Source organism: Schistocerca americana, chromosome 11 (genome assembly GCF_021461395.2).
Source record: "Schistocerca americana isolate TAMUIC-IGC-003095 chromosome 11, iqSchAmer2.1, whole genome shotgun sequence".
Taxonomy (NCBI): Eukaryota; Metazoa; Arthropoda; class Insecta; order Orthoptera; family Acrididae; genus Schistocerca; species Schistocerca americana.
Genome location: NC_060129.1, coordinates 30,975,298 through 30,992,223, shown reverse-complemented (window position 1 = coordinate 30,992,223; position 16,926 = coordinate 30,975,298). Strand labels below are relative to the sequence as shown.

The 16,926-nt window shown below is 44.3% G+C and overlaps 1 protein-coding gene across 1 annotated transcript in view; it reads right to left on the bottom strand.

Moving 5' to 3' along the window:
* The window catches only part of LOC124553991 (zinc finger protein 99-like), an 82,853-nt gene extending 66,142 nt beyond the window's left edge, over nucleotides 1–16,711 (bottom strand). Inside the window, exons 1-2 of the mRNA XM_047128015.1 lie at nucleotides 16,700–16,711; nucleotides 6,332–6,424 (exon numbers count right to left, since the gene is read on the bottom strand). Of these exons, the coding sequence (XP_046983971.1) occupies nucleotides 6,332–6,424; nucleotides 16,700–16,711 (105 nt within the window). The remainder of the gene's footprint in view (nucleotides 1–6,331; nucleotides 6,425–16,699) is intronic.
* Between the last annotated feature and the right edge of the window lie 215 nt (nucleotides 16,712–16,926).

Here is a 16,926-nt window from a genome sequence, read left to right as displayed (position 1 = left end):
GAGCTATTTTAATTCCACACAGCCAACCGTGTGAACACATTATCAATCATTTAGAAAAGTAATGTTACTATACGCATTTAATGAGTAACTATACTGTTGTATTCCATTAAGAAATAGTTGTATCTCTATCCACTGCAACTACGAGGCCTACTGATCATACAACATATTCAAATTATTTCAAACATCAACTGGTGGATATTTAGTGCTTCAGCCATTACTACAAGGAAGTAAATTTATTAACTAATTTACAGGTTCTTCGTTGCATTTTATTCATGTCAAATTACTTTTAGAAACAATGCTCATTTTTTGATAATATTTCAATGCACCTCTTGAATTGTTCATTAAAATTATTTCAACCAATACTGTACCTCAGATCAAAAGTATTTAGTTTTCATGTTGGATAACTGTCACAACACAGCTGACCCATCACTACTCCTCAAATGTTCTGAGAAAAAATGGTGCACAGATTACATTAACCTCTCAACAGAGCCATGTCATTTTATGGCAAGAAATTAAGAATCTTCTGACATTTATTCGCCCATAACCTCCCTTGGGGACCATATATATTTTGAGAAAATATTAAATTCTTTATTAACTTGACAACTAAAGACAATATGATTCATCATTGAAGACGTAGCACACATGCACTGAGTTAACTGTGTTGCAAAAGATATGTACAATACCAATCCGTGTTAGCACCATCTGTACCCAGACAATGTGCTTAACAGACCAAGTGTTATTTTGAACATTATACATATTGGTTAGACAGAGATGAATGGAAACAGTTTACCAGTAAAATGAAAAAAGGTTACGCCTATGTACCCATTTGTTGCAAGTATTTGGATGGTACATGGTTAATTAGATTTTTCTGTAAGTTTAATAGGTAACAGATACAAATATGGGAGACTTAAATAATCAATGAAACATTCTCCTTCACTGTTTACAGCAGTCTCCCAATCCTGGGATGACTTTCATTCTGTAACTGTAGAAGTCACATGGTTTTAAGGTGAAGAACACTTTCAACAAGGTTCACAGTGTATTTACATCTTGAAAGGAAGTCCGTTGAAGGTTGTTCAATAGAGAGCAGAAAGGGAGAAAATCTGAGGGTGCAAGATCATTTGAATTAGGTGGGTGTGCAATGATTTCGAAACCCAAATCATGTGTACTGTTTTTTGGTCAGTCTAGCAGACTGCGGGCAGGCATTATGCTGGAGTAGTGTCTTCCTGGTTGTTGTTGATGTACTGCATCTGCAACACATCTCAGTTGTTGACAGTAAATGTCAGCAGTAATCAGTGGTTACATCTCATGGATGCAATTCGAAGACCACCACACAGGATGTACAACATTGTCTTTTCTGGATGCTTTTTGTTGCTGCTTTGTTTGGGCTCAACCATTCCTTTCTTTTCCTTATTTTAGCACAAAGCCACCATTTCTCATCAGCATAATGATACAGTCTAGGGATGATTAGTGTTGCTCACAAGCAACTGATGACAGGCAAGCAAGAATGCACATATGGCCATCCATTTTTGTGATTTTGGTTTAGTGCATGTGGTATCCATACACCCTATTTTTGAGCCTTCTCCATTGCATGAAAATGTCAAAGAGTCATGAAATGATCACAATTCATTCAATTTGCCAGTTCTCAAGTACAGTAACATGGCTCACTTTGAATTAATGCATTTAAATGATCTTCATCAAACCCTGAAGCTAAGTCAATAATGGTAAAACAAATCATCTTAGAATTACAAACCCATATTCTTGCAAAGCTCTGTCCAATGGCATTAAGCAAACCCGGTGCAAATGTTTCTGGCTGCCTCCACTGCTATTACCCCTGTACAGAATCCAAACAAATGAATATGTCAACAGCACTCCTATTTCTCCACTTGGCACTCCAATTTCTAGTGGCCACAGTTCTACTAAGTATCTCCAAATGACAAATGGAGAATATGTAAACTCAAATATATGTAAACTCCATAAAAGAAATGACAATTGATAAATAAATCCTCAGCAACTGGAATACCAACATGCAAAATGAAAGTGCTATCAACTCAAGCACCAGCATAATATTTAGAAAAACTGAGATAACATCAGGCCATGAAAATAATAATTTCTTAACAGTAGCTGAAAAAACTGGGGGGGGGGGGGGGGGTGACCACTGAAATTACATCCATAAGACTCAGTCAAGAAGTCTATACCTTACCAGACATCAGTACCATCAGATGAATTGTCAAATCAATTAGAAGAATCATCTAGTGGCAGAAGCAGGAACTCTTCTTGTTATGATCTAATAATCTAATTAATAAAATATTGTGCTGAATTTACAGCGTAACTGAAATATGTAGTAGAAGTGGAGAAAACCTACTGGCAATACATTACAACCTTGATCTCCCTTTACTTGGGAAACTACAGTGTTACTGTGTTAAAAGAATTACACTTACAAGAACTGAATCTTAGCTTAACAATAAAAAACTGTGTCATAGTACTAAATGATACCTTGGGAGGAAACCTGAATACAAAATGGAGAAACAATACATACAATTCCCACAGGGCTCAGCATGTGATTTATCCTGACCTACATAAAAGTTGCGGTAAAACCATTGCAGATGCCTTCAAAATCTGCAATGCTTGCTGATGACAAGAACTCTGATAACTGGCAAACACATTCTTACTACAAACAGCCAGGAGAATAATGGAACATGCTTGCAACTGGTTTACAGGCAACAGAACAAAAATTCAACATTTATACTTACAAAAAAACACACATAATGCAATTCCAAACAAATCCAAATGACTTACAGATACAAGGAGATATCAATGACAGACACTAGGTGAGGATCCATGAGTTAAGTTCTTGGGCATTCGGATTGATAATAAAGTAAGGAGGCACCAGCATGAGAATGAGTTACCCAAAAAGCACATGCCTTTCTGCCTTGCAATTAATCAATGTTCCTCCAGAGTGTCAACTTGCAGAAATGCTTCCTAGCATCCTTTCACTCAGTAGTATCATATAGGATAATCTTATAGGGTATGGCAGCTATGAACAAATTAGTATTTACAAGCTTGTAGTAGGAATGTGATGTGATGTTGACAACTGAAAACCTTGCATAAACCTCTTCATTGACCTAGAGAATCTTTCATCTATCAGTAATGTCTATTTCTTCAAGTAGCAAGCCACTCCTGGCTGCTTTACATGTTATAAAATGAGTCTTCAAAGGATGACTAACAGGTAGCTGCAACATTACCCTTATTAATGTGCTGTGCAATATGAGACAGGAAGTTTTTTGGTAGTGATCATGATTTGTAATTCAAATTATGTAATGTGATGAACAGTTTAGTGGGATTAGCACTGAACTGAATCTGAAGAGAAGGGATTTCTGGAACAAATTTAAGAAAGTTGACAATATTAGAAAACACATAGATGGACTAACAACAGAAGAGATGGAAAATTATCAGACACACAATTTTTCATATGGATGGTGTATCACTGCATTGGAACCTGCACAGAACAGCACTTCTTAACAGCAAGTACCCTGAGTGATTGATGAGCTAACAGGGCTGCAGACCTGACCTTGAAATTTGCTACAGCTCACAGTATGGTATCTTTTTTATTGGTGGGAGTTTGTGAAAGGCTCCACCTATGTGCCTCCTCTTCCAACAACTTTGGATGAACTATGATGCTACATGGGAACAGCAGTGAGTTTCCTAAACTGACATGCTTGCAAATGCATGGATCAAGTCTATCGCCTGGATGCTTATGTGTGTTGAAAGGAATTTTGATATTTGTGATCAGTAAATAATGAATATGATCCTAAACACAGCTGTGAAAAGCACCTTAATGTTGTATGAGCACACATATAAAATGTAAGGAACAGGAAAATCATATGGTTCCTTTGTAAATAAAGGCTATGCAGGCATGTATAGAAGTAAAAATGTGACCAAAATTCTGTGCCTTTATTTGTGACAAAGTTATAGCCTTGTGAAATCTGATGATTTTAAACATCATGAATTGCTTGTACACGTATAACTTCTTTCAGTAAAATATGGTAATGTTAATTTTGTCTTGATGGGTTGCATTGATTATTGAATGTTTCATAATTTTTTTCATAAAATTAAATTTCTTTTCAACACTGTAACCTCTGCTCCAGCTAGAGTTGGGGTGTGAATGATATTCATTTGTTCATTCTTCGATTTACACATTGCATTCCATAAAAAAAAAATGTTGACGGATGTGGGATGAGCCAGGCTGCAAATCTGAAGGCAGAAGCTCCCACAGGAATTTACCATTGTGAAGAATACTTACAACCAGCTGTTTATGACGTACTAATCTACCGAAACTTAATTCTGGGAATTGCTAATAGATTATTTTGTATATATGTATACATACTTTGACTACTATTAAAAACATCACTGTCGCTCCTATTAAATTAGTCAGCTATTTATTTTGCCTAGTATCTCCAAATACATCAATACTTTGCTATCCACATAATGGCATGTGGCAAAGGATACCCCATAACCCTGCTGGTCATTTCCTTTCCCATTCCACTCACAAATATGGGAGAAGAAGACTGTATATGTGCCTCCATGACAGCCCTGATTTCTCAGTTTTTATCTTCATAGTCCTTATGTGCAATTTAAGAAACAACAAAATCGTTCAGCAGTCAGCTTCAAATGGCAGTTCTCTAAATGTCTCAATACTGTTCCTCAAAAGAACAACCCCTTTTTCTCTGGGAATTCTTGTTTGAGGTCCTGAAGCATCTACGTAACACTTGTGTGTTGTTTGAACCTACCAGTAACACATGCAGCAGCCTGCCACTGAATTGCTCCTCCAACAAAGTGTTACTTTGCTACACTGCTAGCTTGCTCTAGCTTCTCATACAATTACCAAATATAATTCCCAATTCCACAATTAATACAGAATATTGCTGGCCATGTGCCAGTATCAAAATGGTCAGTCCTATTTTTCTGCATCATTATTAAGCACTAGCATTTTATGTTCTCCATGCCACAAAGACTGCATGTCGTGCTAGCTGACAGAACTACGATGTTCACCTCACAGCTGCATGTGCTACTGAAGATCACTGTTATGGTCACACATCCTGCTCTTACATTTGCTGCTCAGGTGTCTACCACTATTTAATTTATGTTACATATTTTCAGAGAAACAAGTGGGGTAGACGTCAGTGATTTCAGTGCCAACAACATGACATGGTTTTCCAGACCACACAACCAGCAACACACTGTTCTGCACACTTGCTATGGGAGCAGCACTCCCTGCAGTGGACACTATCCCTGAACCTCTGGCCCTAGTGCTATGGGGACATCTTGTTTGACCTGTGATCTCTTGGGCTGCATACGCAGGCCAGTAAGTGGTCACCAACTACAATCCAACCACTTTGACAACTACAGCTACGCCCTAGAACACACTACAGTTCGCTGTTTTGGTCAAACTCCTCATATGCACATCCATGACTACTACGCATGGCATTCTCATTTCTGCAAAACCCTTTTTGTGGAACACTACTACTGTTTCACTTACTGTCTTGTCTGCTTGTGATGCAATGCATCCCTTTAATTTGTTTAAAATGGCATAGTATGAGTCTATGTGACGGTAAGTCTTGGCCTGTTAGCTGTGAATCAGCTACACTCCTTTACATACTCTGAGCTGTCCCTAGCATGATAGCTTGATTCCTTGACCTGTATGCTTGTATAATCACCACACATTTCAGTGCCTGAAGTATCCTTTATAACCGCAACAAGTTGTTTTATGAACAATGAGATGAAGAATGAGCCAGTACCTAACGTTCTACAATTGTGTGTTGAATGTTCCCCTCTCTTTGCCTTATTTCAGGTTGTGGCCAAAGTATCAGGGCTGATCCGCAATACACAAGTTTTATCTCTCTTTTTCAAACCCGCAAAAATTTTTAGGACAAATTCAAGATAACTATGATTCACACAAAAGATAAGAATAGCCAATCTTCTTTTGAATTGTATTTATCAGAAGTTATCGAAAGGAGGAATATTTCTCAAATGATCTACACTATTAGAACTTACACTTCATCTAAACGTGAATTCTGTTTATCCATCACACACAATCATTATACAATATACTTTATATGAACAAGGTCAGCCACCAGTCCCCTTCCACTTCTATTTAAAACAGCACGTACCAGGTGGCATGAAAGTCAGGTGCAGGAGTACAAGAATACTCTACAATTATGAACAGAAACAAGTTCCAGAAAACTGACAATCTGTAACAATTCCACTGCAATGCATCCTATATTCTAAACAATTGCTTGACTACAAGCAATAAATCAGAGATGTAAATACTTACAATATTCTCTGTTACATTCATTTCCAAATTTAGTTCAGGGTCCTCCTTGATAAAATCAGTGGACCAAGATATTCCCAATGGATCTCTAACAGACTGAAAGAAAAAAACAACCTGAATTATAACTGCTGACTAACTTCTGTATGTATGACAAATTTTTGGTCATTAATCAAATGAATATGGCATTCCACACATTATCAGCAAAATTAACCAAATTTAATGCTATTTATACAGCTTCTTGCTCTGTTAGCATGTATTTCCAGTGCCTGCTCCTTAGGAAACAAAATTTATGTCATGTGTACTGGACGAAAATCATACAGAATTACATACAGCGAAAGTAGGATTTCAGTAATGATCTAAATACTACAGTGAATAATGACTAGGAACTTTACAATATACCCATCACATATCAAAGTTCCACATCATCTGCTATAGCACTGTGAGAAAGACACATAACATTAACATTTACTTCCAAAAGCAAGTCTTCTTTTCTCTGTTGACACCGAGTATGTACTGAAAGCATTCATTACATAGAATCATAATAAAAAATTAATGCAAGGTTAATGGTTTGTAAGGATCTGCTTGTTACAAGTGCTGTTAAAATACCATCGGTAATAACCTACAAATAGCACATCTAAATAGTGTCAACTGGAAGACCACAAAAAGTCTTGAAAACTGGTATCATAGGTTACAATTGTTCACCATCCATGAAAATTCAGCTTGAATTGCCCATTTTTGTATCATGACATTCTTACTACACTTTCGAAACAATACAGTACATGCATGAAAACTTACATTATGCTCAGATCCAACAGCATTTTGTTTCAGTTTGGGATCTTGCTTTACCAAAACAGTAGCGTCATCTGTCTTTAATGGGTCTTCAAGAAACTGAAAAACGGAAAAGTCAAGGGCTCAAGGCTTCTGTCTTCTATCCCTACATGGCTCTTTCATAGAGTGGTGGGGTGGAGAGGGCGAGGGGGGGTGGATTGAGAGGGCGAGGGGGGGTGGATTGAGAGGGCGAGGGGGGGTGGATTGAGAGGGCGAGGGGGGGTGGATTGAGAGGGCGAGGGGGGGTGGATGGAGGGGGCGAGGGGGGGTGGATGGAGGGGGCGAGGGGGGGTGGATGGAGGGGGCGAGGGGGGCTGGATGGAGGGGGCGAGGGGGGCTGGATGGAGGGGGCGAGGGGGGCTGGATGGAGGGGGCGAGGGGGGCTGGATGGAGGGGGCGAGGGGGGCTGGATGGAGGGGGCGAGGGGGGCTGGATGGAGGGGGCGAGGGGGGCTGGATGGAGGGGGCGAGGGGGGCTGGATGGAGGGGGAGAGGGGGGCTGGATGGAGAGGGAGAGGGGGGCTGGATGGAGAGGGAGAGGGGGCTGGATGGAGAGGGAGAGGGGGCTGGATGGAGAGGGAGAGGGGGCTGGATGGAGAGGGAGAGGGGGCTGGATGGAGAGGGAGAGGGGGCTGGATGGAGAGGGAGAGGGGGCTGGATGGAGAGGGAGAGGGGGCTGGATGGAGAGGGAGAGGGGGGTGGATGGAGAGGGAGAGGGGGGTGGATGGAGAGGGAGAGGGGGGTGGATGGAGAGGGAGAGGGGGGTGGATGGAGAGGGAGAGGGGGTGGATGGAGAGGGAGAGGGGGTGGATGGAGAGGGAGTGGAGAGGGAGAGGGGGTGGATGGAGAGGGAGAGGGGGTGGATGGAGAGGGAGAGGGGGTGGATGGAGAGGGAGAGGGGGTGGATGGAGAGGGAGAGGGGGTGGATGGAGAGGGAGAGGGGGTGGATGGAGAGGGAGAGGGGGTGGATGGAGAGGGAGAGGGGGTGGATGGAGAGGGAGAGGGGGTGGATGGAGAGGGAGAGGGGGTGGATGGAGAGGGAGAGGGGGGTGGATGGAGAGGGAGAGGGGGTGGATGGAGAGGGGAGAGGGGGGTGGATGGAGAGGGAGAGGGGGTGGATGGAGAGGGAGAGGGGGTGGATGGAGAGGGAGAGGGGGTGGATGGAGAGGGAGAAGGGGTGGATGGAGAGGGAGAAGGGGGTGGATGGAGAGGGAGAAGGGGTGGATGGAGAGGGAGAAGGGGTGGATGGAGAGGGAGAAGGGGTGGATGGAGAGGGAGAAGGGGTGGATGGAGAGGGAGAAGGGGTGGATGGAGAGGGAGAAGGGGTGGATGGAGAGGGAGAAGGGGTGGATGGAGAGGGAGAAGGGGTGGATGGAGAGGGAGAAGGGGTGGATGGAGAGGAGAAGGGGTGGATGGAGAGGGAGAAGGGGTGGATGGAGAGGGAGAAGGGGTGGATGGAGAGGGAGAAGGGGTGGATGGAGAGGGAGAAGGGGTGGATGGAGAGGGAGAAGGGGTGGATGGAGAGGGAGAAGGGGTGGATGGAGAGGGAGAAGGGGTGGATGGAGAGGGAGAAGGGGTGGATGGAGAGGGAGAAGGGTGGATGGAGAGGGAGAAAGGGTGGATGGAGAGGGAGAAAGGGTGGATGGAGAGGGAGAAGGGTGGATGGAGAGGGAGAAAGGGTGGATGGAGAGGGAGAAAGGGTGGATGGAGAGGGAGAAAGGGTGGATGGAGAGGGAGAAAGGGTGGATGGAGAGGGAGAAAGGGTGGATGGAGAGGGAGAAAGGGTGGATGGAGAGGGAGAAAGGGTGGATGGAGAGGGAGAAAGGGTGGATGGAGAGGGAGAAAGGGTGGATGGAGAGGGAGAAAGGGTGGATGGAGAGGGAGAAAGGGTGGATGGAGAGGGAGAAAGGGTGGATGGAGAGGGAGAAAGGGTGGATGGAGGGAGAAGGGAGGAGAGAAAGGGTGGATGGAGAGGGAGAAAGGGTGGATGGAGAGGGAGAAAGGGTGGATGGAGAGGGAGAAAGGGTGGATGGAGAGGGAGAAAGGGTGGATGGAGAGGGAGAAAGGGTGGATGGAGAGGGAGAAAGGGTGGATGGAGAGGGAGAAAGGGTGGATGGAGAGGGAGAAAGGGTGGATGGAGAGGGAGAAAGGGTGGATGGAGAGGGAGAAAGGGTGGATGGAGAGGGAGAAAGGGTGGATGGAGAGGGAGAAAGGGTGGATGGAGAGGGAGAAAGGGTGGATGGAGAGGGAGAAAGGGTGGATGGAGAGGGAGAAAGGGTGGATGGAGAGGGAGAGAAAGGGTGGATGGAGAGGGAGAGAAAGGGTGGATGGAGAGGGAGAAAGGGTGGATGGAGAGGGAGAAAGGGTGGATGGAGAGGGAGAAAGGGTGGATGGAGAGGGAGAAAGGGTGGATGGAGAGGGAGAAAGGGTGGATGGAGAGGGAGAAAGGGTGGATGGAGAGGGAGAAAGGGTGGATGGAGAGGGAGAAAGGGTGGATGGAGAGGGAGAAAGGGTGGATGGAGAGGGAGAAAGGGTGGATGGAGAGGGAGAAAGGGTGGATGGAGAGGGAGAAAGGGTGGATGGAGAGGGAGAAAGGGTGGATGGAGAGGGAGAAAGGGTGGATGGAGAGGGAGAAAAGGGTGGATGGAGAGGGAGAAAGGGTGGATGGAGAGGGAGAAAGGGTGGATGGAGAGGGAGAAAGGGTGGATGGAGAGGGAGAAAGGGTGGATGGAGAGGGAGAAAGGGTGGATGGAGAGGGAGAAAGGGTGGATGGAGAGGGAGAAAGGGTGGATGGAGAGGGAGAAAGGGTGGATGGAGAGGGAGAAAGGGTGGATGGAGAGGGAGAAAGGGTGGATGGAGAGGGAGAAAGGGTGGATGGAGAGGGAGAAAGGGTGGATGGAGAGGGAGAAAGGGTGGATGGAGAGGGAGAAAGGGTGGATGGAGAGGGAGAAAGGGTGGATGGAGAGGGAGAAAGGGTGGATGGAGAGGGAGAAAGGGTGGATGGAGAGGGAGAAAGGGTGGATGGAGAGGGAGAAAGGGTGGATGGAGAGGGAGAAAGGGTGGATGGAGAGGGAGAAAGGGTGGATGGAGAGGGAGAAAGGGTGGATGGAGAAGGGTGGATGGAGAGGGAGAAAGGGTGGATGGAGAGGGAGAAAGGGTGGATGGAGAGGGAGAAAGGGTGGATGGAGAGGGAGAAAGGGTGGATGGAGAGGGAGAAAGGGTGGATGGAGAGGGAGAAAGGGTGGATGGAGAGGGAGAAAGGGTGGATGGAGAGGGAGAAAGGGTGGATGGAGAGGGAGAAAGGGTGGATGAGGAGAAGGGTGGATGGAGAGGGAGAAAGGGTGGATGGAGAGGGAGAAAGGGTGGATGGAGAGGGAGAAAGGGTGGATGGAGAGGGAGAAAGGGTGGATGGAGAGGGAGAAAGGGTGGATGGAGAGGGAGAAAGGGTGGATGGAGAGGGAGAAAGGGTGGATGGAGAGGGAGGAGAGGGAAAGGGTGGATGGAGAGGAGAAAGGGTGGTGAGAGGGAGAAAGGGTGGATGGAGGAGAAGGGTGGTGGAGAGGGAGAAAGGGTGGATGGAGAGGGAGAAAGGGTGGATGGAGAGGGAGAAGGGTGGATGGAGAGGGAGAAAGGGTGGATGGAGAGGGAGAAAGGGTGGATGGAGAGGGAGAAAGGTGGATGGAGAGGGAGAAAGGGTGGATGGAGAGGGAGAAAGGGTGGATGGAGAGGGAGAAAGGGTGGATGGAGAGGGAGAAAGGGTGGATGGAGAGGGAGAAAGGGTGGATGGAGAGGGAGAAAGGGTGGATGGAGAGGGAGAAAGGGTGGATGGAGAGGGAGAAAGGGTGGATGGAGAGGGAGAAAGGGTGGATGGAGAGGGAGAAAGGGTGGATGGAGAGGGAGAAAGGGTGGATGGAGAGGGAGAAAGGGTGGATGGAGAGGGAGAAAGGGTTGATGGAGAGGGAGAAAGGGTGGATGGAGAGGGAGAAAGGGTGGATGGAGAGGGAGAAAGGGTGGATGGAGAGGGAGAAAGGGTGGATGGAGAGGGAGAAAGGGTGGATGGAGAGGGAGAAAGGGTGGATGGAGAGGGAGAAAGGGTGGATGGAGAGGGAGAAAGGGTGGATGGAGAGGGAGAGGGGTTGGTTGGTTGGTTTCTGGGATGAAACGGACCAGACTGCCACAGTCATCGGTCCCTTTTTCCAGATACTAAAAACACCGACAGAGAATAAAAACGATTAACAGAATAGATCGCAGACGACACAGAACAAGAGAAACTTAGACAAAGACCAGACAAAAAGGACTAAAATCACAGAGTGTGTGACGGTGGTTGGCCGACCACAGAAATAAAAAAGGAAAAGCCAACCACTTAGAAACACATTAAAAAATCAGTTTAAAATCGTAGGCCGAAGGCCAGAATCAACACAAAACAATAAAATAAAATGGAAACACTCAGATTAAATGATAAAAAACCCCTGCCCGAATAAAACGTAAAACTAAGTCAGCCATTGCAGCGTCATCTGTTATAAGAGCAGGGAGCGTGTCAGGCAGTGCGAACGACTGCCTGAGCACAGCTAAAAGTGGACAGTCCAATAAAATGTGGACCACTGTCAAAACAGAGCCGCAGCGACATAAGGTGGGTCCTTACGTCGCAATAAGTGGCCGTGCATCATCCATGTGTGCCCAATTCGCAGCCGGCAGAGGACAACAGACTCCTTGCGAGAGACCCGCAAGGAGGAGCTCCACACACCGGTAGCCTCCTTGATGCGTCGTAGTTTGTTTCGTGAAGGCAGGACGCGCCATTCGGTGTCCCAGAGGTCCAGAAATTTTGATGCGTAGGAACACTCGCAAATCTGTCTCCAGGAGGCCAATGTCCAGAGATGGTGTACTGGTGGCCTCGTTCGCCAGGCAGTCAACATTTTCATTTCCGGGTATCCCAACATGGCCTGGGGTCCAAACAAAGACCACAGAGCGGCCGCAACGCACAAGAGTATGCAGGGACCCCTGGATAGCCATCACCAGATGAGAATGAGGAAAACACTGGTCGAGAGCTCGTAAACTGCTCAGGGAATCGCTACAGATCACGAAGGACTCACCTGAGCAGGAGCGGATATACTCTAGGGTACGAAAGATGGCGACCAGCTCAGCAGTGTAAACTGCTGCAGCCAGCCGGCAATGAACATTGTTCGGAATGGTCCCCTAGAGTAAACGCATAACCGACACGACCAGCAACCATCGAGCCGTCAGTGTACGCAATGCCAGAGCCCTGCTACATTGCAAGGAGGGAAAGAAAGCGGCGGCGGAAGGCCTCCGGAGGGACAGTCCTTCGGGCCCTGTGCCAATTCCAGCTGAAGGTGAGGGCGAGGCACACACCATGGGGGTGTACGCAGAGATGCCCGGAAAGGAGGCAGAAGAGGTAAAGCCCCAAGCCCGGAGAGTAGCTCTCGGACGTGGACCGCGATCGTACAACCTGACCGGGACCGATGTTCTGGCAGATGGATGCCCAATTGCGGGAAAAGGAGATGATAGTTTGGATGCCCGGGCAAGCTTAAAACATGGGCAGCATAAGCGGCCAGCAAACGTTGGCGCCATAACCGCAGGGGAGGGACACCTGCCTCCACTAGTATGTTGTCCACTGGGCTGGTCCGGAAAGCACCAGTGGCAAGGCGTATTACGATGTGTAGGAGTGGATCCAGGAACCGCAGCGCAGATGGGAATGCTGAGCCATAAGCCAGGCTCCCATAATCCAGACGATACTGGATTAACGCCTGGTAGAGCCGTAACAGGGTAGATCGGTCGGCGCCCCAGCGGGTTTGGCTCAAGCATCTCAGAGTATTTAGATGCTACCAACACGCCTGTTTAAGCTGCCGAATATGAGGCAGCCAAGTCAGCCGGGCATCAAAAACTACACCCAAAAACATGTGGGTCTCCACCACAGCAAGGAGTTCTTCGGCAAGATAAAGCTGCGGCTCAGGATGGACCGTTTGGCGCCGGCAGAAATGCGTAACGCAGGTCTTGGCAGCCGAAAACTGAAAACCATGCGTTACAGCACAACACTGCGCCTTACGGATAGCGCCCTGTAGCTGACATTCAGCAGCTGCAATGAGTCGTGTGAAGTTAGCACCCCTTTTTCGAGAAATATACATTTTTTTCACAGTTCTTGTTAGATGTGCCATAGTTCTAGAGTTCTTTCCACAAAATTTCAATAGTTCTGCAAAATGTAACGAAGAAAACAACAATACTCGAAAAAATTTTCGTATCGAAAACATTCTCTGACAATTTCTGCAAAATGTAAATAAGTACAAGAGTTCTGAGCACAGTTCTGAACAGAGCTCCAAGAGTTCTTTCGAAAATCCAAGTAACATTTTTTTGTGTAGCTAATAGTTTACGAGATAATTGCAATTTAAGAGAAAATCTTTTCACTTACTGTGAAGTTGGCACCCTTTTTTCCAGAAATGTGTATTTCTTTCACAGTTCTTGGCAGGTATGCCATAGTTCTAGAATTCTTTGTACAAAATTTCAATAGGTCTGCAGAATTTAGCGAAGAAAACAACAATACTCGAAAAATTTTTCTATCGAAAACATTTTTTGTCAATTTTCGCAAAAATTAAACTTTTAAAACAGTTCTGAGGACAGTTCTGAACAGAACCCCAAGAACTCTATCGAAAATCCTAATAACATATTTCTATGGCGATAATAGTTTGTGATAAATTGATTTAATGTGGGACACACTTTCTCTACAGAAAATATAAATATATTCTTACAACAGTTCTGATGACAGTTCTGGACACCACGTAAAGAGTTCTATCGAAAATCCTAGTAGAATTTTTTAGTGCAGGTAATAGTTTAAGAGGTAATTGCAACTTAATTAAGAACCCCATAAGAGCTCCTACTGTGAAGCTGGCACCCTTTTTTTCAGAAATATGTATATTTTTCAGAGTTCTTGATAGATAAGTCATAGTTATAGAGTTCTCTGTACAAAATTTCAATAGTTATGCAGAATTTAGCGAAGAAAACAACATTGTATAACAAAGCTGATTCAGGAACCCTTTCCTTCTGATACAGTTCTTACTGTTGCCACAATAAATCACTTGTGCATAGATTCCAACTGTACTGATCATTACAAAAATACAATCATTGACCAGCGGCGCACATTTCTTGCAGCGTTGTACAAAGCATTTGGCTTATCCGCTGTGAAAATACCACACTTAACACTATTTTAAAATTTACGGTGGATGGCTTCCGTTTATCTACAATGTCAGCATCTATCGAATTATCTTCATGCAAACGTGATGCCTGGATCACTCACTTCCCCTTTTTAGGTACGGAGGAAACTAGAGTTCAGTCTTGAGGAAGCCAAAAAAGGAAATGTGGGCAGCCCTTCTTTTACTGATAGCAAACTCTAGAGAAATCTCCACGCTTGTCTTTCTTCATCATGCCAACAAAAGAAAAATTCTCCCTTCATAGCTCTATTATCATTCCAGTACTAGTAAACCAGTTGTCCGCTTTCACATTTCGACCTGACTGATATATAGGTTTACACAGTCACAGAACAACATCAAAATGTTTATTGCTCAGTTGGTAAATCCTTCTGGTTGCAACACAGCGTATATTTCCAAATTGTGCAGGTAAAATACTTAAGAATCCACACTTAAGAATCCATACTCGTTTGTTTTGATTGATACATATTGGCAATAACTGTACCTTCCACAGAATCTTTCCAGCTTCTTGTCTACTGTAACATTTTCTCCATGGATGTAAGATTTGTGGTAGTTGCGTACAAACACAGTAAATATTTCCCGAATAGCCGTTAGCTTGTCTAATTGTCTCCTTTCATCACGAATAGCGCGACTGTAAAATCTAAGGCTCTCCAGAATAAATTTGAAACGTTTTATGTTCACTTGGAAGGTGAAATTTTTCAATGCCATCACCATCAGTTCCACACAGATATTCCAGGCTTTATCTGTTACTTTTGTTAACAACAATTAAAAACAAGAGACTGATGAAGGCTTTCAATTCAATATCATCTATTGATTTTACCCCTCTCTCACGCTGAAATGAGGCTTTGATGCTCTCAAAATTCTGATTGGAATACAAAACTACAATAAACAAATAGCGTTATCTATGAGGTAATTACAGCATCACAAATGCTGCTTTGGCTGCACCTATTGGTACAGGTAAATTTCGAATAATATTATGCTCTTCGAACAATATGCTTTGGATTTCTTCAACATTATCTAGTACTTCCCACTTACAATAATAAAATTCCTATAAAATAACGCAACCAGGCACAGTGTATTAATCTGAAATTTGACGTTCGGACAGCAGACACTCACTATTAAACAGTTAAAACAGAATTTAAGTGCAGTTTACATTCTGGATTACCTTTGTACTACTTACTACGTTGATAAACAAATAAATTAATCGCTGAAATGAAATTCGAAAGGGCACAGTGGATAAAAACGAGCAATCGGCTCATATCTCATCAAGAGAGCATTAGCGTCGATACTGAATCATACAACATTGAAAGGCACACATGAAGTGTATATTTTTAGAATCAGGAAGAACCAGATGAATTTTATTACGTAAAACAGTAATTGTTTTGAGCTCTCATGACATCCAGGACCCACTAACAGCTAAAAATATGCCCAGGACCCTCATGGATGAAAGTTATGTGGCAACATCACCAGCCGCTAGAATACATAAAAACATGTGCTGTTTGTAACGAATAAATTTGAAATTGCTGTCGTTAATATTGTTGCAAACATTTGTTCTAGTTAGAAAGGAAGTGTGGAAGTTTGATGAGTTACACTACAGCGAGAGTTTAAAGTCTTTACAATGTATAGAAATGTAAGTATATTTACTGAATATATCGTACAAACGAACTAAGTAGTATGTTTAAATCCTAATTCAATACATGACTGATAGAGGTGTTATAATGTTGAGGGGATACAGTATTAAAGTTAATAACAAGTTCGAAATTTGTAAATAAGAACCTCGTTTATTTGGTCCTCAGTAATCCGGATTTCCGGTTTCATATTTTGTGTCCCTTGGTATTTTTCTCTTTTTTTCTTATAACACGAAGATGTGTAGTCGGTGAGGTACATAGGCTGCTTATCACTAGGCCGGTAATTTAGTCTAGTACTGAGTGATAAGGAACTCAGAGTGTGTGAATGACATTGTTTCTCAAGTATTGTACAGTAATATAACGGTCTATCAAGTAAGTTGCATAGTAACCACGCCAACAGCACTCCACCACAGCTCATTGTACCTCTGGTGCCATTCTCGACAGGTGTGACAACATCTGGTTAGTGGCGCCTGTGAATGTATCTGCTCTCTCAGCCATCTGTTTGTTTTGCACTGACGAGCCTTCTCTCCTTGAATCATGTAAGCGTGCACATCCCACGCTTCCACCTACAGTTACTACAGTCAGTCTTAAGAAGGTGTACTGGCATTTGTATAGCGCTGAACATTTAGACTTTTTGTATTTAGTAGAATATACATCCGGGTTTTCGATTTTCGGTTTTCCAAAATAAAAGTGAGAATTTACGATCGTCCTCATAGCTGTACTTCCAGCAATACCTCATCTCCTGCGTTCCCAATTTTGTAGAAGTTGTCCTACGAAAATTGCAGAAGCACTCTTGGACGAAAGGATATTGTGACGATATTCTTTCGTCACAGCCTGGGGTTAGAGACCCGGTCCGGCACACAGTTTTTATCTGCCAGTAAGTTTCACATCGGCGCACACCCACTGCAGAGTGAATACACAATCTATTT